This window comes from Garra rufa, chromosome 4, assembly GCF_049309525.1.
Source record: "Garra rufa chromosome 4, GarRuf1.0, whole genome shotgun sequence".
Lineage (NCBI taxonomy): Eukaryota > Metazoa > Chordata > Actinopteri > Cypriniformes > Cyprinidae > Garra > Garra rufa.
Genome location: NC_133364.1, coordinates 45068933 through 45091879, shown reverse-complemented (window position 1 = coordinate 45091879; position 22947 = coordinate 45068933). Strand labels below are relative to the sequence as shown.

The 22947-nt window shown below is 37.5% G+C and overlaps 1 protein-coding gene across 1 annotated transcript in view; it reads right to left on the bottom strand.

Moving 5' to 3' along the window:
* Positions 1 to 22947, bottom strand: part of LOC141332968 (uncharacterized) — a 385799-nt gene that overhangs the window by 209478 nt on the left and 153374 nt on the right. The window contains exons 2-3 of the mRNA XM_073837926.1: positions 20814 to 20977; positions 20006 to 20738 (exon numbers count right to left, since the gene is read on the bottom strand). Of these exons, the coding sequence (XP_073694027.1) occupies positions 20006 to 20738; positions 20814 to 20977 (897 nt within the window). The remainder of the gene's footprint in view (positions 1 to 20005; positions 20739 to 20813; positions 20978 to 22947) is intronic.

Below are 22947 nucleotides of genomic sequence, written 5' to 3'. Positions count from 1 at the left end.
CTTAAGAAAGCTGATCTGATCTAATAGAGGGGTAGCGCATCCTGCCAGGCTGAATGCAGCTGGCAGATTGTGCTACCACCTCTATAAATTAGGTCAAATTCATGATTGAGGAAGGAGATTTCATGAACACAGAAGGTCAGGAGGGCAGTTTAATGCCTGATTCAAGGGATGCTCCTTTTTACAGGCTCCAGTTTAAGGCTTCATTAAAAAGTAGCTATTTTTTTGTAATCTGAAGTTTTGGAACCACACAGTACATGTCAGGGAACGAGCACCCCCAGCTGGCTGGACTAAAACTAGCTCCAGCAGCACACTAGTTTTCCACGCAGGTTCTCCCATCCACATACTGACCAGGCTTGGGCCTGCTTAGCTTCAGTGAGCAGCCAGACTCTGGCTGCTTCATGCAACAGTTAAACATGCTCTCTGTGTCTTAAGAAAGCTGATCTGATCTAATAGAGGGGTAGTGCATCCTGCCAGGCTGAATGCAGTCGGCAGGTTGCGCTATCACCTTTATAAATTAGGTCAAATTCATGATTGAGGAAGGAGATTTCCTAAACACAGAAGGTCAGGAGGGCAGTTTAATGCCTGATCCAAGGGATGCTCCTTTTTACAGGGTCCAGTTTAAGGCTTCATTAAAAAGTAGCTATTTTTTTTTTTGTAATCCAAAGTTTTGGAACCACACAGTACATGTCAGGGAACGAGCACCCCTAGATGGCTGGACTAAAACTAGCTCCAGCAGCAAACTAGTTTTCCACAAAGGTTCTCCCATCCACATTTTGACCAGGCATCAGCCTGCTCAGCTTCCGTGAGGAACCAGACTCTGGCTGTTGCACGCAACAGTTGAACATTGCGTCTCTCCCTTAAGAAAGCTGATCTGATCTAATAGAGGGGTAGCGCATCCTGCCAGGCTGAATGCAGCCGGCAGATTGCGCTACCGCCTCTATAAATTAGGTCATATTCATGATTGAGAAAGGAGATTTCAAGAACACAGAAGGTCAGGAGGGCAGTTTAATGCCTGATCCAAAGGATGCTCCTTTTTACAGGGTCCAGTTTAAGACTCCATTAAAAAGTAGCTGTTTTTTGTAATCCAAAGTTTTGGAGCCACACAGTACATGTCAGGGAACGAGCCCCACCGCTGGCTGGACTAAAACTACCTACAGCAGCAAACTAATTTTCCACAAAGGTTCTCCCATCCACATTTTGACCAGACTTCAGCCTGCTTAGCTTTAGTGAGGAACCAGACGCTGGCTGTTGCAGGCAATAGTTAAACTTGGTCTCTGCCTTAAGAAAGCTGATTGATCTAATACTGTAGATGGGGTAGCGCATCCTGCCAGGCTGAATGCAGCCGGCAGATTGCGCTACTACCTCTATAAATGAGGTCAAATTCATGATTTAGGAATGGGAATTTATGAACACAGAAGGTCAGGAGGGCAGTTTAATGCCTGATGCAAAGGATGCTCCTTTTTACAGGGTCCAGTTTAAGGCTCCATTAAAAAGTGAGCAACCAGACTCTGGCTACTGCATGCAACAGTTGAAGTTGGTCACTGTGCCTTAAGAAAGCTGATCTGATCTAAAAGAGGGGTAGTGCATCCTGCAAGGCTCAATCCAGCCGGCAGAATTATCTACCACCCCTATAAATTAGGTCAAATTTATAATAGAGGAATGGGATTTCACCCCCTGCTGACCGGACTGAAACTACCTCCAGAAGCAAACTAGATTTCCACAAAGGGTCTCCCATCGATATACTGACCAGGCTTGGGACTGCTTAGCTGCACTGAGCATCCGGGCTCCAGCTACTGCATGCAACAGTTAAACTTTGTCTCTGTGCCTTAAGTTTAGTTCTAGGGTTTCCTATTGCGTCTACTATAATGAGTTTATGTAGTTTCTGTTAAAATTGATTTTAGACATATTTTCCTGACATAGTCCAGTCCCCATTCTTTGTAACTACATGAAAAATGTATTCAACAGAAAAAGAAAGTCATGCTGGTTTGGCATTACATGAGCCACAGAATTTTCATACAAACAGTTCCTGCACTGACCTAAATTATAAACGCAACACACATTTGTTTTTGCCCCCATTTTTCATGAGCTGAACTCAAAGATCTAAAACTTTTTCTATTTACACAAAAGGCCTTTTTGCTGTATTGGTGGGGGTAAAAAAACAGCCAGTACCTAGTGTGACCAACATTTGCCCAACGCAGCGCAACACATCTATTTTGCATAGAGTTGATCAGGTTGTTGATTGTGGCCTGTGGAATGTTGGTCCACTCTTCTTCAACGGCTGTGCGAAGTTGCTGGATATGCCACACTTGATGGCTTGGATGGATTTTCTCAGCAAAGGAGAAGTGTTCACTAACACAGATTTAGACAGATTTGTGAACAATATTTGAAAGAAGTAGGCCTTTTTTATACATAGAAAAAGTCTTAGATCTTTGAGTTCAGTTCATGAAAAATGGAGGCAAAAACAATATTGTTGCATTTATAATTTTGGTCAGTATGTGTAACTTACATGGAACTTTAGTCTTCTGTGATGTGTTTTTACTTTTGTTCACAAATATTATAAATGTCTATTTACAGGTATTAGAAGAAGCTTGATTCTCAGATTAATTAGATTAATTTAGGGCCTCAATGTAGAACTTTGTTAGTTATCAAATTTCAAAGGTTTGTCTATATGTATATGATCTATACATACTTTGTCCCTTCCTTAATTTTCTATTTATACAAGCAAAGCCAAATCTTACACAAAAGTATTTTAAATCGACTGCAGGTATATTGGAACTGATCATCTATGGTCTAATCACATACAAAACTTTTTGGCTTACCAGCAGTGCAAGATTGGTATTACTTGAGGGCGGTGATGGCACCTCATTTTCAGCGTCATTCAACTCTACATTCTGGAGGATTAATAAATACGCAGAAAATTAAAACACATTGTCACAAAAAACGTTTAAAAAGGACCACGTTACCTGTATGATGTTCTCATTTAGATTCCATCTTATTACAACTGTTTGGTCCTCATCTGTTTGTTCAAGTTCACCCCCTTCATTCAATTTAACTGTGTCTTCCTTATCATTGTCCTCTTGAAGGGTCTCAACTACGCTGCTGTGTAGCGGAGGAGTGTGATTGGTCAAGTCAATAAATTCAAAGCTTCTCTGAAAATCAGAGAGCTCAAGTGAATGCTGTGGACTTTTCAAGTGATGTGCCTTTTGTCTACACAGTTCATCAGTCTCCTCTTCACTTAAGCTTCTTGTGAGACTTTGGAAGGTGTGTCTTCTTTGGATATCTCTGGGTGGTAAAAGAGAGTCATATGAAGTGCTGGGTGTCTCCAAGGTAAAACCACTCTGAGGAACCTACTCCATTCCTCTTGTTCTTTGGGCTTCAGTTTCTTAGTTGTCTTTGAAAAACATTGAATATAACATTCACTGATTAACATTTAATTGTAAATGTAATTATTTCGGGGCTACAACAAACAATTATTTAGATTAGTGATTAATGATTAAATTAAAATGTGATGTACCTAAAAGTTAAATAAAAATTTATATGTTAAAAAAATAATAATAAAAAGTTTACTCAAATTAGGATTAAATTAAATTGTGTTGTTTTAACATTAATTTATATATAACTTAGTGATTCCTCTGCATACCACTAGAGGGAGCTGGAGAACCACACTTTGAGGACCACTGATTTAGATAATCAATTAACCAATGGTTGTTTCAGATTACTCAGTATGTTTATTGTCATTTAGAAGAAAGCGTCCAGCAACATTGAGATTTTTGTAAACATCAGCAAACCATAACAAAAACATTTGTTGACAGTTTTATGTCGTCAATGTTGTGGATAATGGTGACTAATTGTTTCAGCCCTAAATGATCATTAACAACTCTTGTTAGCATTTTTACAAATGAAACCCAAAATTTAAATAAATTCAAGCCAGAGTCTTCATGATTTTACTAACCTTCCTCTTGGTGTCTTTGTTAGATAAAAGTCTGTCATCCAATAAATGCATGCTTGTATCCTCAAGATCACTGTCATATCCATGCAATGACGCTTTCGAAGCAGTTCTCTCAGTATCACCATCTAATCCATCCTGCACTGAGTATTCATTACATTCTTCTTTATCACCATCAGATAAAGATTCTACATCTATGAGGTACACCTCTTGTTTAGTGAAAATGTAAAATCTCATCAATTTCAGTTTGGTTTGCTCATACAGATCTCCAATATTGCTGTCTGTGGGAATGTCGTTTCTTTTAAAATCACAAACACGAAAAGTGAAGTCTGTTTCTGGACCTTTTGGTGACTCTCCATTTGGGAATAAAAGGTTCTTTCCCATTTCCATAATTTGTAAAACTGTTGTCTTTTTTGAACTGTCAAATGCCGAGTGCCACCACCATTATTGGTCCTCACTTGTTGGTATCCATTACGGCCAAAGTGAAGCCATCCAATTTCAATTCTCCTGGCTGTTTTTTCTGCGGAAACATTTTTGTGTCTTGCTATTACATTACTTTCACTAGGAAAGACAGTTGCTTTTCCATGGAGAGCTTTACCAGACTTTGAGCCCAGCTTTCTTGCTTCTATTTTACTTCTCAAATTTTCTAACAGAGATTCTTTGTTAGAGCAGGCAGCTGTTTGTTGACAGAAGAAGACGACAGCCAGTCGGTCACCAAATGAACCGATATACCCTGCCAGTTGCTCATCTTCCTCATTTTTCATCAGTTTATGGTCTGTGTAATTTATATGAGAGAAAATATTTTATGTTTTATTTCTACACATTAATCATTACAGTTTACACAGATTATAACTTGATCAAAAGAATACATTCTCTGGGTTCTTAATATAGTGCGTTGACTTCTTGATTATCAATGGATATGTGTATTTGTTTGTAATAGTTGTGTATGAGTCCCTTACTGTTCTACTGTGAGTGAAAAAAAATGGTTCTCAGCATTAGGCAATGTAGGACACAGTTAAAATGTGCAGAAAATGCTGGAAGAACTAAGAATATGTAAACTGAAGGATTTAGCTTAACAACGGTGGGCACTTTTATGTCTAAGGACAAAGCAGGAACTTGCAAACAACTCAAAAACTGCAGTCAATGATCAATGACCATTCAGGAAGTCAAGGATTATAAAAACAACCAGGGGGTGCACATTTCTGAAACCGGTTCAGTTCATGTAAGTATCTTCTGTTATACCTTTACAGGCTATTTTACAGTTCTAAAACAATGCAGTGTAAACTATCTTTTATTTTTGCAAAGGTATACACTCCCTATAAGGACCCTATAAGTTAACTTTTATAACTAGTGAACCAATTAATTATTGAAGGTATGTACATTATTTCTGATTCAACATGAGACTTGGCATGTGGAAAATTGCATTAGGTGATATACTGACAGCCTATGGTTGCCTTGGCTAGCAATAATTAAAACATAGTCTAGGCCAATATGTGGGTTTTAAGTATATGTTAACTGTTTAACATTAGAAATACACGGGGATACACTTCAACACCTTTGGTTGCATAACCAATCCATTGGCCTTTAATGAAACAATACCCACCTTATCCCTTTTCATGAGGTTGATATCCTCCTCTGGAATATCTCGTGACCTTAAAAAGTTCTGTAGATCGTCCTACATCGCAAAGCTACAACAATTATTGTTATTGAATTGTGGTAAGTGTAATCACGTGAAAGTTTGGTTTATTGTTCTATTTAAATAGTTAAAAAAAGACTTTAATATATGACAACTAACCGCGAAAGGCTGACCTTTCCCCATTCAGTTGCGTTCATCCAAGTGATGCTATGATATACCATACCAACACAAACCAGAAGCACCACGCAGAGACCTCTCGCGAGAGAACACAACAGGTTTTGCGAGAGAACGCAAAAATTCTCTTACTCCGATTTTTTTCCTCCCACCCAAAAATTTTTTCCACCATCCCAATTTTTTTTCCACCACCCCAATTTTTTTTCAACCAACCCCAATTTTTTTTCCACCACCCCAAAATTGTTTCCACCACCCAGATTTTTTTTTAACCCACCCCTAAATTTTTTCCACCACCATGACCTTTTAGGTGCTCCGTAGTATACAGTCCAGTTCTTGCTTGTAACAAACCATTAACCATGACTTTTGCCACAATAAACTCCTAATTTGCTTATTGATAGTAAAGCAGTTGTTATGTAGGTATTTGGTAGGATTATGGGTGTAGAATATGGTCATGCAGAATAAATGCTTTATGAGTACAAAGAAACAGCCAATATGTTAATAATAGGCCTAATGATAAGCAACTAGTTAATAATTAGAATTGGTCCCTATACTAAATTGTTACCCCGTTGTTTTGCTGCCCATTAAAGTTTGCTGCATTTGAACTATGGTGTAACCCGTGTACTTAGGCAAACTAATTAGACCCCAATCTACCAAACTGCTCCATATAACAAAGCACTGGGGGATTACGTTCATCTAATAGCCAATCAAATGAGGTTTTCAGAATGTCTATGTACCCTTATCTGATTGGTTAATTTAACGTGCTGCACGCCAGAAGATATCTTTATCTTTATTTGGCTCAGCATCGTCCTTGCCGCTGCAATGGTACTCTTAATGCATACATACACAAATATAATTATATGCATGTATAAGTAATATTTACACACGTTGTATACCATTAAGTGGACTCCCATCTGTGCATTCAGAATTTCAAGTTAGTGTTAAAAAAGAAAAAATGTAATACATTGATTGGTTTGCAGTTTTCATTTAAATACTAAATATATCATAAAACCTGCTTAAACCATTGAGCTAATGCTAAACTATACACTTAAAACCTTTTATACAAAATCTTTAAGAATAAAAACTCAGTGTGTGTTCATTTTCAGCCCCATTACTGATATTCTCTCGCGTATGGTCCTTGTGCTCACTCCCAGCAATTTTGCAACAAAGGGTACAAGAGACATGGCTATCAGTTCCTCAAAACATACCTCTGATATAACAATTCTGGGCCACCCAAAGTTGCCAGATTCAAAGTCCAGAGTGTTGTGTGAACACTGCTGATTTTGGTGGATCTCATCAATCATATACAACCTCTTAGAGTCCATCCAAAGCAGCATGTGAAAAAAAGTCCTCCTGGCTTGAGAGTGCACTTAAAAAAATCTCCTGGGAACAGGCAAACTCCAAAAAAACTATATCAACTGGTGGTCGATTGAGCAAATGGGACAGCCGTGCATGAAGCCTACCCGATACACACAACACAAGATGATGAAAGAGAACTTTGAGTTATGAAACTAGTCAAATAAGTGAATAAATTAAATTTTGCATTAAAAAACAAGTGCCATGTGAGGACAAAGAGGACATCTTTGAAAAGAGGTTTTCTACTCTGTTGAGTTCCTCCAATATAACCATGTTTGAGGACTCAGATGGGGGGGGGTTGTTCTGGAAGTGGTAAACAATCTCTGCTCAAATCCTTTTCAGAAGTGAGTTTATCATAATCATTCACAAGGTGCTACTGTGGCCCTTGCTAACAAAGAAAGGTCTAATAAATAAATGTCAACATAATGCATAAACAAAAACAGAGTATTCAATTTTAAATAATTTTGTGGAAATAGATGTTGCCATAAATACATGAATGAATAAATGAAAGAATGCATTAATGCATTTGGAAAAAATAAAACTAATAATACATAAAAACTATAAATATCACAATTTGTAAAGATTTGTAACGTTTCTATATATACATTTCAATATGTTTTTCACCAAAAATAAAACTCTGAATACAACTTTCATGATTTATTATTCGAATATGTTTCTTTTGTGTAAATATCAGTGCACTTTCGGATTGTAGTCACAGAAGCGCGTGAACCGGACTTTTATTTTGATCTGGTGTATGACGTCATAAGTCTGCTCCGCGCTCCTGCATCTGTGTTTCAGCTGAAGAAAGGTTTGTAGTCTTTACTGTTTCAACTTTGAAGTGTTTAAATTCATACCATACGTTTAGTCTGTTTTATATGGCGATGTAAACGTAATAATTATTGCATGCAACATGGTAGTATTTTATCTAATGATGAACGTTATTAAAGCGCATCCACACAGCGCCTGGTTTCTCTCTCTGTTAGTGATTCAGATCAGAAACACGAATTACAAACTCCGAGTCAATTGAGTCAGTTGATTCACAAAATGATTCAATCGCTGCTCGCTGAGAGACCTGCTGCTCAAAACAATCAATACAACGAGAAGAACAAACTCAAACATGAGTAATGACAACTTTGACAAACAATTGCAAATGTTTCTGTTGTTGTTGTTGTTATGACAATCTTAAATACAACAGCATTTAGAAAGATTAACGTAATATACTATAATAATGTATGTAATATACTAAATGTTATAATCATTAAATACCTGAATAGTAAAAGTTAAAGTTTTGATTGTTTGTCTAATCAGATCATTTAAGTCCATTAACTATCACTCTGATTCCCTTACTAGTGCACTGACTACTGAACTAGAGCTGATTGAGATTTTTTTTTTTTCTGATAATTGTCTTTTTCTTAAATAGGAAAAAGTTTCCAAACAGAAAAAAAACTCCTGGTGGAGCAACAGAGATCCACGTGACACACTATTATAAAGACGGCGTTTATTAAAGAGGAGAGTGAAGACATGAAGATTGAAGAAACATTCAGAGGCAAACATGAAGATACTGAGGAACAAACAGGTTGGTTTTCATTCTCAAAGCTAATCTATCCTATTCTCATTTAATTTGTCTTTGGCAGGTGTTTTTCTAAACTGTCTACCTTCCTGTAGATTTTAGCTTAATGTTTTTCTTAAAGTTCTCTTAAAAACCTTTTTTTTATTTAAAAACAGCATTTAAAGAATTGTGTCATTTGATATTTAAATGTTAATGTTCACTGCTAGGATTGAGTAATATTTTTCATGTGAAACAGGTACATAATAGTTTGTGCATGTGGTCTTGCTCTGATGTAATGATGACGTATGTGAAATAAAAGGTGCGTTCGACTTCACGCGGGCGCTGCGCAGACCGATCGGCGGCTGACTTAAAGTAGTGCCTGCCGCTTAGAAATTTTGTCCGACTTGAACCGACGCCACGTGACGTTCACGTGTGGCATCAAAGTAACGCGAGAGCGTTTCGAGAACAGCCGGCTTGCTCAGCCAGCGCAGCATTTCAGAAGGGACTGCGCCAGGCTGTGATGACGTCACAGCTTCTCATGATTGGCCACATTCACCACATGACGATGATCACGCGTGTTTCCTGCATAACAAATCAATTTGCATGCCATTTCGTAAATAGTTTACGATCTTTTGACTGCAGTACATTTTATTCCCTTAAATTCCTTATATTGGATTTGTGCATAAGTTTATTATTGTTCCTTTTTCCATACAGACCACTTATAGTATTCAGCTGCATATTTAAGTAATATTTTTTATGGAATAACTAAAATGTCACAGACATTTAATGTAAATGTGGTCAACACTGATTGATGCTGAAATCTGTAGTTGCTGCTTCACTTGCATGTGCTGCTTTTCTTCCAACAAAAAAGGTATTTCTATAGCTTCCAGTTCATCTGCAATACAGTAGGCAAACGCCACGTGATCTGCCATGTTTGAGGGAGCAATGAGATCTACAACTTGTCCGACTTGACGGCTCCGTTTTCAGCTCCTCCCCGACTGCTTTCGGCTAATCTCACCGATCGGTCTGCGCAGCGCAGCATGAGCTCAAACACACCTAAGGTCTGGTGACAGCCGTCACTTTCATTCAACTTGTTTGACTTAATTGTCAGAATCAGGTGCGTTAACTAAGAGAGGCATGCAAAATATTCAGAGTGGGTGGAGCTTGAGGACTGGAATTGAAAACCACTGGCTTAGGGCAGATAGGATGTAGTTATATGTTAGTTTTGACACTTTACATGTTTGAATGTTTTGAAATCTGTTGCTTTGTGTCATTAAACTGAGGTTAACTTGTACTTATCTTTTTTCACCTTAGACCTGATGGCACTGAAAGAGGAGATTGAAGTACTGAATGAAATGGAAGAGAAAGATCAGGATTTCATGAATGGAGAAAAATCTTTTAGTTGTTCACAGACTGAAACAACTTCCTTAATGGAAATAAATCGAAAGACGGTAAGAAGTTATTTAACCTGCCATCAGTATGCAAAGTCTTTCAATCAAACAGAAAGCATTACAAGACATATGAGAGTTCACACAGGAGAGAAACCTTACGGCTGCCAACAGTGTGGAAAGAGGTTTAACTATAAACACTGCATTGAAGTCCATTTCCGAATTCACACTGGAGAGAAGCCTTTCACATGCAAGCAATGTGGAAGAAGTTTCAACCAAAAAGGAAACCTTGACAGACACATGAGAGTTCACAATAGAGAGAGACTTTTCACCTGCAAACAGTGTGGAGCAAGTTTCACTCAAAAAGAAAGCTTTATCAGTCACATGAGAATTCACAATGGAGATCAGTCTTACAAGTGTGATCAGTGTGGAAAGAGTTTTGGTCAAAAACAACAATATAAAATCCACTTGAGAATTCACTCCGGAGAGCAACCCTACACATGCCCTCAGTGCGGAAAGAGGTTTAATCATAAACAACTGCTAGAAAAGCACATAAGAATTCACACTGGAGAGAAGCCTGTCACCTGCCAGCAATGTGGAAAATGTTTCAGGCAAAAAGCTACCCTGAACAGACACATGAGAGTTCACTCTGGAGAGAAGTCATTTATATGTGATCACTGCGGAAAGAGTTTTGATCAACATCAAAACCTTGAAGTTCATATGAGAACTCATAGAGAAAAATCCTACACATGCCCTCTGTGTGGAAAGAGTTTCTCTCAAAAACAACACTTGGAAGAGCACATAAGAATTCACACTGGAGAGAAGCCTTTCACCTGCCAGCAATGTGGAAGAAGTTTCAACCTAAAAGGACACCTTAAGAGACACATGGACCTTCACACTGGAGAGAAGTAATTTGTATGTGATCACTGTGGAAAGAGTTTCAGAAATAAAGCAGCACTTCAATACCACATGAAGTTTCACACATGAGAGATTTGTATGTTTATGTTATCAGTGTGATGTGAGAGTCATGCAATAACGCCAAGTGTGCAAAAGTACTTGAAGATGGAGGATTGGTGGTAATATGTAATAGTAAATAGCAGCGGAATAAAGTGATAAAAATGAAAATGGTATGTGAGCAATGACTGTAAGTTTCAATCAAATAGGTAATAAAATATGGGTATGTGGAGTAATAACTGGGGTCCCATTAAGTGTGAAGATGGGAATATAGGAGGAAATGTAAAAAGCTGAATACTTACAGATGACTAGAGAGTATTGTGTTCTCGCCTGAGCTCTTTTACTCATTTGATTTCATATTGGAATCTTCAATGGTAAGCAAAATGGGTAATTTTTCATCAGTAAGGTTCAGTGAAGTATCAGCACACCAGAGCAACTCATTCTCAGTGTCAGGATCATTGTGATGCTGCACCAGAGCCGATGGCTGAAGGACTGAATTACCTCTGCTCCTGCATTTTATATCAGGACTGCCGTGATGCATTCATATTTCAAAACCATTGTAGCCATACGTAGAGAATAAACTGTCACTGAAGCTGATTATTGAAGCTGATAATGCTCTTTTTGAATTTTTTTATTCATTATCTGCTGAGATTTTTATAGATTTAATAATCTTTTATACTAAATATATGCAGATTATATAAACACTAATGTTCATTTTTTAAAGACATTCAAATTGAGGACTGCGGCTTAGTTTTAAATAGACTCTGAGACAATGGAGGCACCAATTTATCATTTGTAGATAAAATAAGCAGCACATCTAAACAATAAAGCTGTTCACACCACAAGTGCTCATAGTCATTACTTGTAATGATCTATCGGCGTTATATCCTCCATTTATATCCTTCATGGAAGCCCTTCCCGTGTGCTTTACCGTGTTACCTTTTTCAGTATCTGGTTTGACCACCAGTTGCCTCACGCATGCAACACATCTCCTTCAGAGTTGATCAGGTTGTTGATTGTGGACTGAATGTTGGTCCACTCCTCTTCAATGGCTGTGCGAAGTTGCTGAATATTGGCAGGAAATGGAACACGCTGTTGAATACGCCGATCCAGACCATCCCAAACATGCTCAATGGGTGACATATCCGGTGAGTATGCTGACCATGCAATTATGCATATATGCCTGCCCACAATGTTGACATTAGCAAACTGCTCACCCAGATGATGGGCTGGTGTGGTTACACGTGGTCTGTGGTTGTGAGGCCGGTTGGATGTACTGTCAATTCTCTGAAACACCTCTGAAGACGGCTTATGGTAGAGAAATTAACATTCAGTTCATGGACAACATCTCTGGTGGACATTCCTGCAGTCAGCGTGCCAATTGCATGCTCCCTCAAAACTTGCAACATCTGTGGCATTGTGTTGTGTGACAAAACTGCACATTTTAGAGTGGTCTTTTATTGTGGCCAACCTAAGGCACACTTGTGCAATAATCATCTTGATATGCCACACCTGTGAGGTGGATGGATCACCTCAGCAAAGGAGAAACAATGACAATTGTCTAAGATGTCTTTGTCTCATTTACAAGGTACAAAATATGCCAGAATACATCGCTGGTCTCTGCATTTTGCAAGTATTCCACCATGTTGGTCCCCACCAGTAGTAATACTATAGTAAAACTGTAGTTAAGCATGACTGTAGTAACTGTGTTTTTTTGGTGTGTTTTTTTGTTTTTGTTTTTGTTTTAAAAAACCATGGTTCTGAAACCATGGTTTTACTACGGTTATATTGTAGTAATTACTATAGTAATCCTTGTCAAAAAAAAAAAATCCTACAGGATTCCAGTTAGAATTTCTATCATATTTTGGAACCGTTCCTAAAGGATTCCATTAGGAATTGTCTTCTAGGATTTTCTTATACAAGACATAAGAATCCTGTAGCATAATTTCTACAGGATTTTAATGGGTTTTATTTTAAAGCATCTTTCAAGAATTTTGAAGAATCCTAACCTTACACTTTTTTCTTTTTTATAACACTAACTAATAGTTTAGTGTCTTGCAGTTTACTTTAACTCACCTCGATGTACATTCCAATAGAAATCCTCTACAGAATTCCAGTTAGAATTTCATTCATATTTTGGAACCGTTCCTATAGGATTTTGATAGGAATAGTGTTAGGATTCTTTTTTTTTTTTTTATAGATGCTTTAAAATGAAACAGGATCCCATTAAAATCCTGTAGAAATTATCCTACAGAATATTTATGTCTTTTCCCATAAGAAAATCTTATAAGACAATTCCTATTCCAATAACAATTGTAAGCAACATACAATGAACAACGTCTACATCAGGGTGAGGTGAGGTCAACAGTAAACTGAAAGTACTTTTTGTTAGCAAAACAAAAACAGTGGAAAAGTGCACCTTCAGATAAAAGTTTCGATAAAGACATGAACAAGCATCCAATTAGATCCCATAAAAAATCCTTTAGGACTGATCCTACAGAATATTTATGTCTTGTAAGAATATTCCTATAGAAATGGTTCCAAAATATGATAGAAATTCCAATAAGAATCCTGTACAAAATTCTTATTGGAATCCTTTAGGATTTTTTGACAAGACATAAATATTCTGTCAAATGGTTTCTATGGAATTTTTATGGGATCAAATTGGATGCCTGTTAACGTCCTTTTTTCCCCTTTTTGTAATCTAAAGTGCACTTTTCCACTGTTTTTATTTTACTAACAAATAGTACTTGCAGTTTGTCGTTTACAGCACCTTGATGCAGCACACAGCTTTAGCGCACACACACACATACATATGTAATTAGGCAAAAAAACTGCAGTCAAAATAAGCTGGACAGCAGACGAATGTACTGCACTCGAAAGGAAATTCATTGTGAGGAAACAAGTTCCAGGGAAAATGGACTGTCAGCATTGCATTGATGTAGAAGCTCAAGTTTTAGGAAAACGAGACTTGAAGGCAGTCAAATATTTAATCAAAAACCACATTTCTTCTGTCAAAACTGTCATTCCAAACCCATAAGAAATTTGTGCATCTTTAGAACACAAATTAAGATATTTTAAAGGAAACCTGAGAGATTTCTGTCCCTTTCCTGAAAATCTGTTCATCCTAAACTTTTAAACTTCAAAAATATACATAAAATTGAAGTAGTTCATGTGGTTTAATCCCAGTTTTATGAAGTGATGTGAATTGCTTTTTATGTGCCAAAAAAAAAAAATTCTATGACAAAATGCCTTTACTTCCATTTAGATTTGCATTTTTACAAAGCGTCAACAAGAGTGTTCACAATATTCCATGAATATTTCTGAATATAACATTTCTTAGGTTTTCTAAATGACCTGAGAGTGAGTAAATAATTACAAATGTTCATTTTCAGGTGAACTAACCCTTTAAAGTTCTTTCTTAAAATATAAAAGACAAAAAAAATTGACGACAGAGGAAAATGTCTTTTTATATGTTAAGGTTGTTCTTACATTTTTATTCCAAGGAAAAAGCTGTTGATTTTTGCATTGTGATCCTTTGAGCTGGTTAAAGCATGTTCTTTGACATTAAATTGACCAAAGATGATGCACATGTAAATCTAGCTTATCCTTGATATGATGACTTGCTTGATTCTGTGCTGATTTGATGCAATAGCCTAATTAATGTGTATGTGTGTGTGTGTGTGTGTGTGTGTGTGTGTGTGTACCTGGTATTCATCACGTTGTGGGGACCAAATGTCCCCACAAGGATAGGAATACCAGTAGATTTTGACCTTGTCGGGACATTTCTCAGGTCCCCATGAGGAAACAGGCTTATAAATCATGCACAATGAGTTTTTTTGAGGAAGTAAACGTGTGCACAATCTCCTGTGAGGGCTAGGTTTAGGTGTAGGGTAGGTGTAGGGCCATAGAAAGTACGGTTTGTACAGTATAAAAACCATTACGCCTATGGAATGTCCCCATAAAACATGTAAACCCAACATGTGTGTGTGTGTGTGTGTGTGTGTGATACACATTCACAGGTTACTCCTTTCATAAGTAAAAGTAAACAAACGGCATAAACAGACAGCACACGGACTCTACAAGATTCACAGATTATTTTTTATTGAGTTTTTACTGTATGTCTAAATTTGTTATAAATGGGTTGTTTTTGTTCCAATCTCATACATTAAATGTTAAAATATCTAATACATATGGTACTGCTTATATTATTTCATCATCTGTACACCAATATAAGTAGTGAATGTGCATGTCCGTGTCGGGGTGGTAATGTGGGCTGGTGTGGCTACACTGCCAGGGCTGATTTTTTTTGTCCCAGTCCGCCCCTGCATACCAATAATATTAGGTCCAGTTATTTTTGATTGGGACGGGGAACAAAACAGGGGGGTCCACTTTCCCCTTTGTTTTTTGCCTTGGTCATAGAACCTTTGTCAATAGTTTTGAGGTGCTCCTTTGTTGGAGCAATCTAAATCGGATTTTTAGAGATGGAGCAGTTTACCCTTATCTTTGATTGGTCGAATTAATGTAGTGAAAATGAATGTTCTTTTTGTTTTTCAGATTATTCCTTTGTATTTACCGAAGAATTTTTTTCAAATGGCTTGATCAGATTATTAAAAACATTTTGTGGGGTGGTAAATCTCCCAGCATTCGAAAAACATTGCTTCATAGATGTCACCTGACTGGTGAGCTCTCATTACCTATTTTTTTTTTATTTAGTACTGGTCAGTGAATATTCATAAATTAACATTTTGTTTTAGTTTGTCCAACGCACCTTGGTGCAGATTGGAGGCCAACTCGTGTTTATCAACTTCTCTGTTGGCTTTGCTTGCTTCTCCTCTATCTTTCAATGTCTCCTCTTCTTCACTAACATGTTGTGCAGTAGTGGTAGCTACAGTTCGGATTTGGTGTCAATTCAGACCAGACAACACTTCAAATTTACCTCTGCTTCAACATTAATGCCATTACTGGAGAATCAAATGTTTCCCTCATCTCTTACGGATCCTATTTTCAAGCAGTGGCATGGAAAAGGCCTAAAAAGTTTTCAAGACCTGTATAGAGATGGCACACTTTGTAGCTACATACAGCTTTCCTCTGATATGGGGTTGCCAGGATCTAATTTCGCAGGCTAGACATTGCTCTGCTTCTTTATTTTCTGGTTTTCCATCTCAGCCCCAGGTACAGGTATGGGAAGAGTTACTGCAACTTAACCCTCAACACAAGTCACAAATTTCAAAAATCTATGGTTGTATTTTAAGGCTACGTTTACATTAATCCGGATACATTTGAAAACGGAGTTTTCATTTTAAAACGGTCTCCGTCCACACTAGCATTTTCAAGCGTTTTCCAAAAGTTTCTAATCCACACAGAAACGTAGGAAAACATCAAATTCGCCTTACTGCGCATGCGTAAAGCCTCCAAAATTATACAGATGTAATAAATTTTCACGCAATTCTTCTGGCGGGATAATTTACGAAAATATCTCCAAATTCACTGACGCGTCTATATCGTCGTCATGTTTTGCAGGACAGCAACTCTGAGTAAATTTTCTGTCATCATTTTAGGACTGTAATTTGAAGAGTGTAGAAGGTAAATCTCTTTAGCAGCAGTGTGACAGTGAATAGCACAGGCACAATTTCTGGTGGAAACATAGATCTATTGGTACAATATGCATCACATGACTAAATAATATCATCGTTTTCAAAAGCCTTCGTTTCTCCCAGTTGACACGGCAACACATAACCGGCATTATCAGAAATCTCCACTTTGGCCAGAGTTTTTAGAAATAATCGTTTTCTGTGATAAAAACGGGGTTTTCGTGTAAACGAGAGGCCAAACCGCAGTAAAATATCTGTGTCTTCCCTTCGTGTAAACAGGGCCTTAAGCTTAGATGATTATTCACTTACTAAAATTAAAACAGCATGGGAGTGTGAGTTGTGAGAAAGCTTTGAAGAAGAATGGTGGCTAGGTGCACTACATAGAATACGCTCTAGTACAATTTGTGCTCGTCTTAGCCTGATACAATTTAAAGTATTTCATAGAATACATTTCTCTAAGGCCAGGTTATCTGTAATCTTTCCTAATATCGAAGACCGATGTGACAGATGTCATGCATCTCAGTGTTATTTGAGTCATATGTTTTTTTTACCTGTCCTATGTTGCAGAATTACTGGATTAATTATATTACTATTATGTCTAAGGTGTTACAGGTCAGTATAGATGTATGCCCTGATTTGGCCATTTTTGGGGTACCAAAGATTTGGTCTCAGTTTGATTCTAAACAACTTGATATTTTAGCCTTTACTTCATTGTTAGCTAGGCACAGTATTTTACTTCACTGGAAATCTAAAAAGCCTCCAACTACATCTCAATGGTGTTATGGTTTACGTGCTGGATGGACGAGACGAGATGCGAAGTACAATTAGAACAATATATTTAATAATCTTCTGACAGGAACAAGGCAAGAACACAGAGAACTTCCACACACAAACATACAACGTTAACATAAGCAAAGACCGACAGAGAACTCAACTCAAAGACAAACCTTTAAAGACAAACTAATAATCAAACGCAGGTGACATAAATGACCAATAATTACAAGGACAGGTGCAGGGAATCACAATGATGGGCTAAACCAAATCACACAGATAAACGGGGGGAAGACAAATGGGAAAAGCCAAGGACAAAAACAGACAGAACTGTGACATTACAACCCCCTCCGAATAGGTGCATCCTCGCACCGTAGAAAGACAAAAAAAAAAAAGAAGAAGAGAGGGGCGGCAAACCAGAAACATAGAGTCCATGAGGGAGGGGGCTTTGGTGGAGGACGCAACCGAAGGAGGGGGACCAAAACAAAAGTCTTAAATCGGAAAAGGTTAGATGTTCTGGGAAAAGTAATTTGTTTAAAAAGTGGCAATGTTTTATTACTTATTTTAAGTCCCTTAACATCTTGCCGTCTTTTTAATAAATGCACCTCCTCCCTTATTAGTATTATTTTTATTTATAAATTTATTTATTTATTTTATCCTCTTTTTTAACGGTACAAATGTCATCAATCATAATGTATTTCTGGATATATGAGTGTGGTTGAGTGTTAGTATATTGAGAGGAATCTTTGTATGTACCTATATCCGACTATTAGGGATGTAACGGTATCAAAACTTCATACCTCGGTATGAATGGCACGGTACGGTATTTATTGAATCATTTACAGGAAAAACAAAACTAATGAAGAGACTCGAAAAAAGTGCCAGAAGTGTTTATTAAACAGTTTACATGAACACTGAACATATCAATGGCATACAAATTAGCCATCTATCTGTAAACTTTGAAACAGGAACTTCAATTTTTCAATTTTAATAACAAAAAATTATTATACCATGTAACCACGTTACCTTTTTTTCACAGTACATTAGCCTACTTTGTGTAATAACGAAAACATTCATTTCAGTGGAAAAATAAATCCAAAACTCTCTGTTTTAACATTTTGGGCAATAGGGTACAGTATGATATGATGCTAGTTTTCTCAAATGAAACGGTAAAAGTGACACTCACAGCAGCTTTGGAGACTGGGTTTATCTGTTCATGTGAGATGCAAAGGCCAAAAATTAGCGTGAGCGTCACGCGTGCTTCAGTATGAGTGCTTCATCCACCATTCATACACACAGAGGCAAACGGAACATGCAGGATTCATATTAAAACGATCTTTCTGCATTTCAGTTTTCACAGACACTAGTCCATATCGCGATTTGAATTAAGTGACAGACCAACTTTTGATTTATTAATCCAATAATCGACAAATTCCGTGGCATTTCGTGCTATAGTAAATTCTTTTTTTATGAATGGAGTCCGCGATCCAGTCCGTGTTTTCGCGGAGGAGACATTGTAAACGCGTGACAGTGTAGAGGCAGAAATGACATGCCTTCGTGTAAATAAGATAAATAACATAAGGCAATTTAGTTTGTTTAATAAAAGAACAATGTAATATACCTGTTCTATAGGAAAGATAACCTTAAATGACTTAAATGACACTATATCGAAAATAAAATGAACTTGACGTTCAAGGGGGCGGGCAACAGACCGCAAAGGATGATGGCCACACCTGGGCTGATGGGAATTGTAGTACCCGCTACCTCCCGTTCGCTCCATTCGCCTGAGCAAACTTTTCTAAGAAGACCTATGGTTTTATCGAGTCATGCGACCACGGTAGTATCGAAAAAATTTGCTATTGCGGTATCACGGTATTTACAATACCGTTACATCCCTACCGACTATTATTATTACTCTTGTTTCTTTTTTGTAAGAAAAATAGGACAATAATTTGTAACAGTTTTTTTTTTCCTTCAACAACGATTGTTTTACAATAAAGTTTAAACCTAAAAGTGAGGCACTGATAAATGACGGTCATTGCGACATTGGAAAGTGATGGCGCTAGGGAGCCATGTGCTTTTTAAAAACATTTTAATAGGTTTAACATTAGATTAACAGCTCGGATTATACGCTACTTTGACATGAGACATAGAAGACCGGAAATGCTAAAAATGTAGTCAGGCGTGACTTCCGCGTTCAGAAAAAAGGTCTACAAGACAATCCTATAAGACAATTCCTAATACAGTCCTTTAGGAATGGTTTCAAAAAAGGACTATTAAAGCCTTCCACAAAACCGCCAATGTTGGTAGTAGAAATGAGCAAGTAACTGACGTGTGCAAATTAAATCCATGCACACTGATGTTAAAATGCTAACAGTGTCCTTTTTTATGCTTCAACCAAAAAACAGTGCACTTCCTGTGAGATCTCTCTTCAATTCATGACATTCAAATGTGAAGTTCTTACACTGTAGACAGAGTCCATTTGTCCATAGTCCATATTTCCAGTTGACCCGGTAAAGTGTACCATGGACAAAACACATTGCTTTAAAATGTGAATTAGAATTTCATTGTAGAAGCCCTGTATAGGATTCCATTTGGAACCCTTAATAAGGCTTCTCTTGATTATGAATCTTCATGTGCCTGCCAAGGCTTCCTTTTTGACTGAAACTATGTCCACACTGGTTGCAGGTGTAAGGCTTCTCTCCAGTGTGAACTCTCATGTGTCTGTTAAGGCTTTCTTTACGAGTGAAACTTTTTCCACACTGTTGGCAGGTAAAAAGGCTCTCCAAAGTGTGAATACGCATGTGGTATTTAAGTTTTGATTTTCTACAGAAACTCTTTCCACACTGTTTGCATGTGTAAGGCTTCTCTCCAGTGTGGATATTCATGTGTGTGTCAAGTTGTCCTCGTTGAATGAAACTCTTTCCACACTGTTTGCATGTGTATGGCTTCTCTCCAGTGTGGATATTCATGTGTGTGTCAAGTTGTCCTCGTTGAATGAAACTCTTTCCACACTGGCTGCATATGTAAGGCTTTTCTCCAATGTGAATTCTCATGTGCCTGTCAAGGCTTTCTTTTTGACTGAAACTCTTTCCACACTGTCTGCATGTGTATGGCTTCTCTCCAGTGTGGACCTTCATGTGCTTGTCAAGTTGTCCTCGTTGCCTGAAACTCTTTCCACACTGTTTGCATGTGTAAGGCTTCTCTCCAGTGTGAACTCTCATGTGCCTGTCAAGGCTTCCTTTTTGACTGAAACTCTTTCCACACTGTTGGCAGGTGTGAGGCTTCTCTCCAGTGTGAACTATCATGTGTCTGTTAAGGTATCTTTTATGAGTGAAACTCTTTCCACACTGTTGGCAGGTAAAAAGGTTCCCTGTAATGTTAATATTCTGGTGAACTTCAAGGTTTCCACTTTCACTGAAACCCTTTCCAGACTGAGGGGATCTGCAAGGCTTTTCTCTACTGTGGATCTTTATGTGCTTGTCAAGTTGTCCTTGTTGCCTGAAAATCTTTCCACACTGTTTGCATGTGTAAGGCTTCTCTCCAGTGTGAACTCTCATGTGCCTTTTAAGGTGTCCTCTTTTTTTGAAACTATTTTCACACTGACAGCAAGTGAAAATACTCAAAGTTCCAGTCTTCTGAGCTCTTTTTTGTTTAGAAACCTTTTCTGATTTTAAAGAATAAAAAGATTTTTCTCCAGATATGAAATTATGAAGATTCTCAAACTGATCTTTCTCTTCAGTTTCATTCAGTACTTCCCTCTCCTCTTTCAGCGATGTTAGGTCTAAGGGGAAAAAACAGAGATAAAAGTTAACCCCAGTTTAATGGCACAGAGCAATTAACATCAAAACATGTAGATATGTAATGCATAGATCTTAGATCCTATACCAGGGAGTCCAAACCTGATCCTGGTCTGCCAGTACCCTACAGAGATTAAGTTGTCTGTTATATAATTAACTAAATCTAGGAAATCTATATAGACTGATCTCAATTATTATATACCATTTATGTCTCCTAGGGGAAAAATTCAACAAATTTAGAGAGAGACTAGGAAAAAAAAAGAAAGAGGACAAACTCCCCACTCAACCGACAGATGGAAAATTCAATCACACAATAATTCCTTCTTTTATTAAGGGGGCAATTATGTTAGTCAATCATAAAAGTTAGCTGTTACACTTGACATTTTCAATGAAAAACACCAAAACAGACTGTCAGTCAGTAAATCACTGACAAGCTACACCAAATCACGCTCAAAATCGCATTCGATTAAGAGAGTGATTTGGCGTAGATTTACTACTAATCAAAGTACCGGCTTCATTGACTAAACGCGCCTCACAACATTGTGCGATTAATCGTGCAGCCCTAACTGTCAGAGGATGAGAAATGGTGGAAAATTCTCATTAATCTCTCAAAAATCTTTAGCAATATTATTATTACACCTCTGGGAACACAATATAAAAAATACTAAAATTAAACTATCTTTAAAAGAAAACAGACAATATTTATGCACAAATTGAAAGTGAAAAAGTGAAAGTGAAGTGACTGCGAAGTATGGTGAATTGTGCTCTGTATTTAATTCACATCCACACAAAGTCAGAGCTTTCCCTATCCAATCTTTTTTTTTCTCCCTTGTCTCAAGAAATATCTGCATCCGCATGAAACCAACACAAAACTATGTAGTATATATGCGAGAGAAGTATGTAACAGTAATTCTGTCACAGAGATACACTAAAAACGGAAAAGAAAATTTTGGCAATGCCCATAAACCTTGCGTGCAGTATACAAAAAAAAAAAAAAAACATGAAACAATGCATTTATTAATCTGTTAATATTAGTTAATAAAAAGACAATTATTCAGTGTTTGTTCATGTTTTACAGATTTACTGTACACACGAAAACGCAAGGGTGTCGCTTTCACATTTATCCACTCTGGGACCTGCATGGTTCAAATAAATATCTGTTTCACTCTCCCAAAACACCAGGGGCCTCATGTATCAACGCTGCGTACGCACAAAAACTTTGCGTACGCCAGATTTCACGCTCACGTTTGGATTTACTAACGATGAAATTAACGTAAGAATGTGCGTTGATCCACGCCAACTCCATGTCTGGCGTACGTGTATTTTTTGTGCGTGTGTTTGTTTTATTTCCCTTATTATTTTTAATTGCACACTACAAAGTATCGCACCAACACATGTGAAAAACATTGCTATTAATTTATAATTGATAAAATGGGTTAATTGAGACAATATTTTTCTACCAATTATGTGATTTAGAACATATAAAAGCATTTGCAAATGTATACAACCCTTGGTCTATGGCAATGTTGTCCTTATACATCAATGGCCGAATCCGAAGGGAACGTTTAGGGATCACAGTGATTTTCTGACCCACGATGATGACTGGCTTATAAGCCGTTTCAGATTTCCAAGAGCTATCCTCTTGGAGCTCTTTCCTGAGCGAGGAGCCAAGCATTACCCGTTCCCTTACAGGTGATGATAACGCTTGGTTTCCTGGCAAATTGTTCTTTCCAAAGGGAACTGGCAGATCTCTCGGGGTTAAGCCAGTCGTCTTTGAGCCGT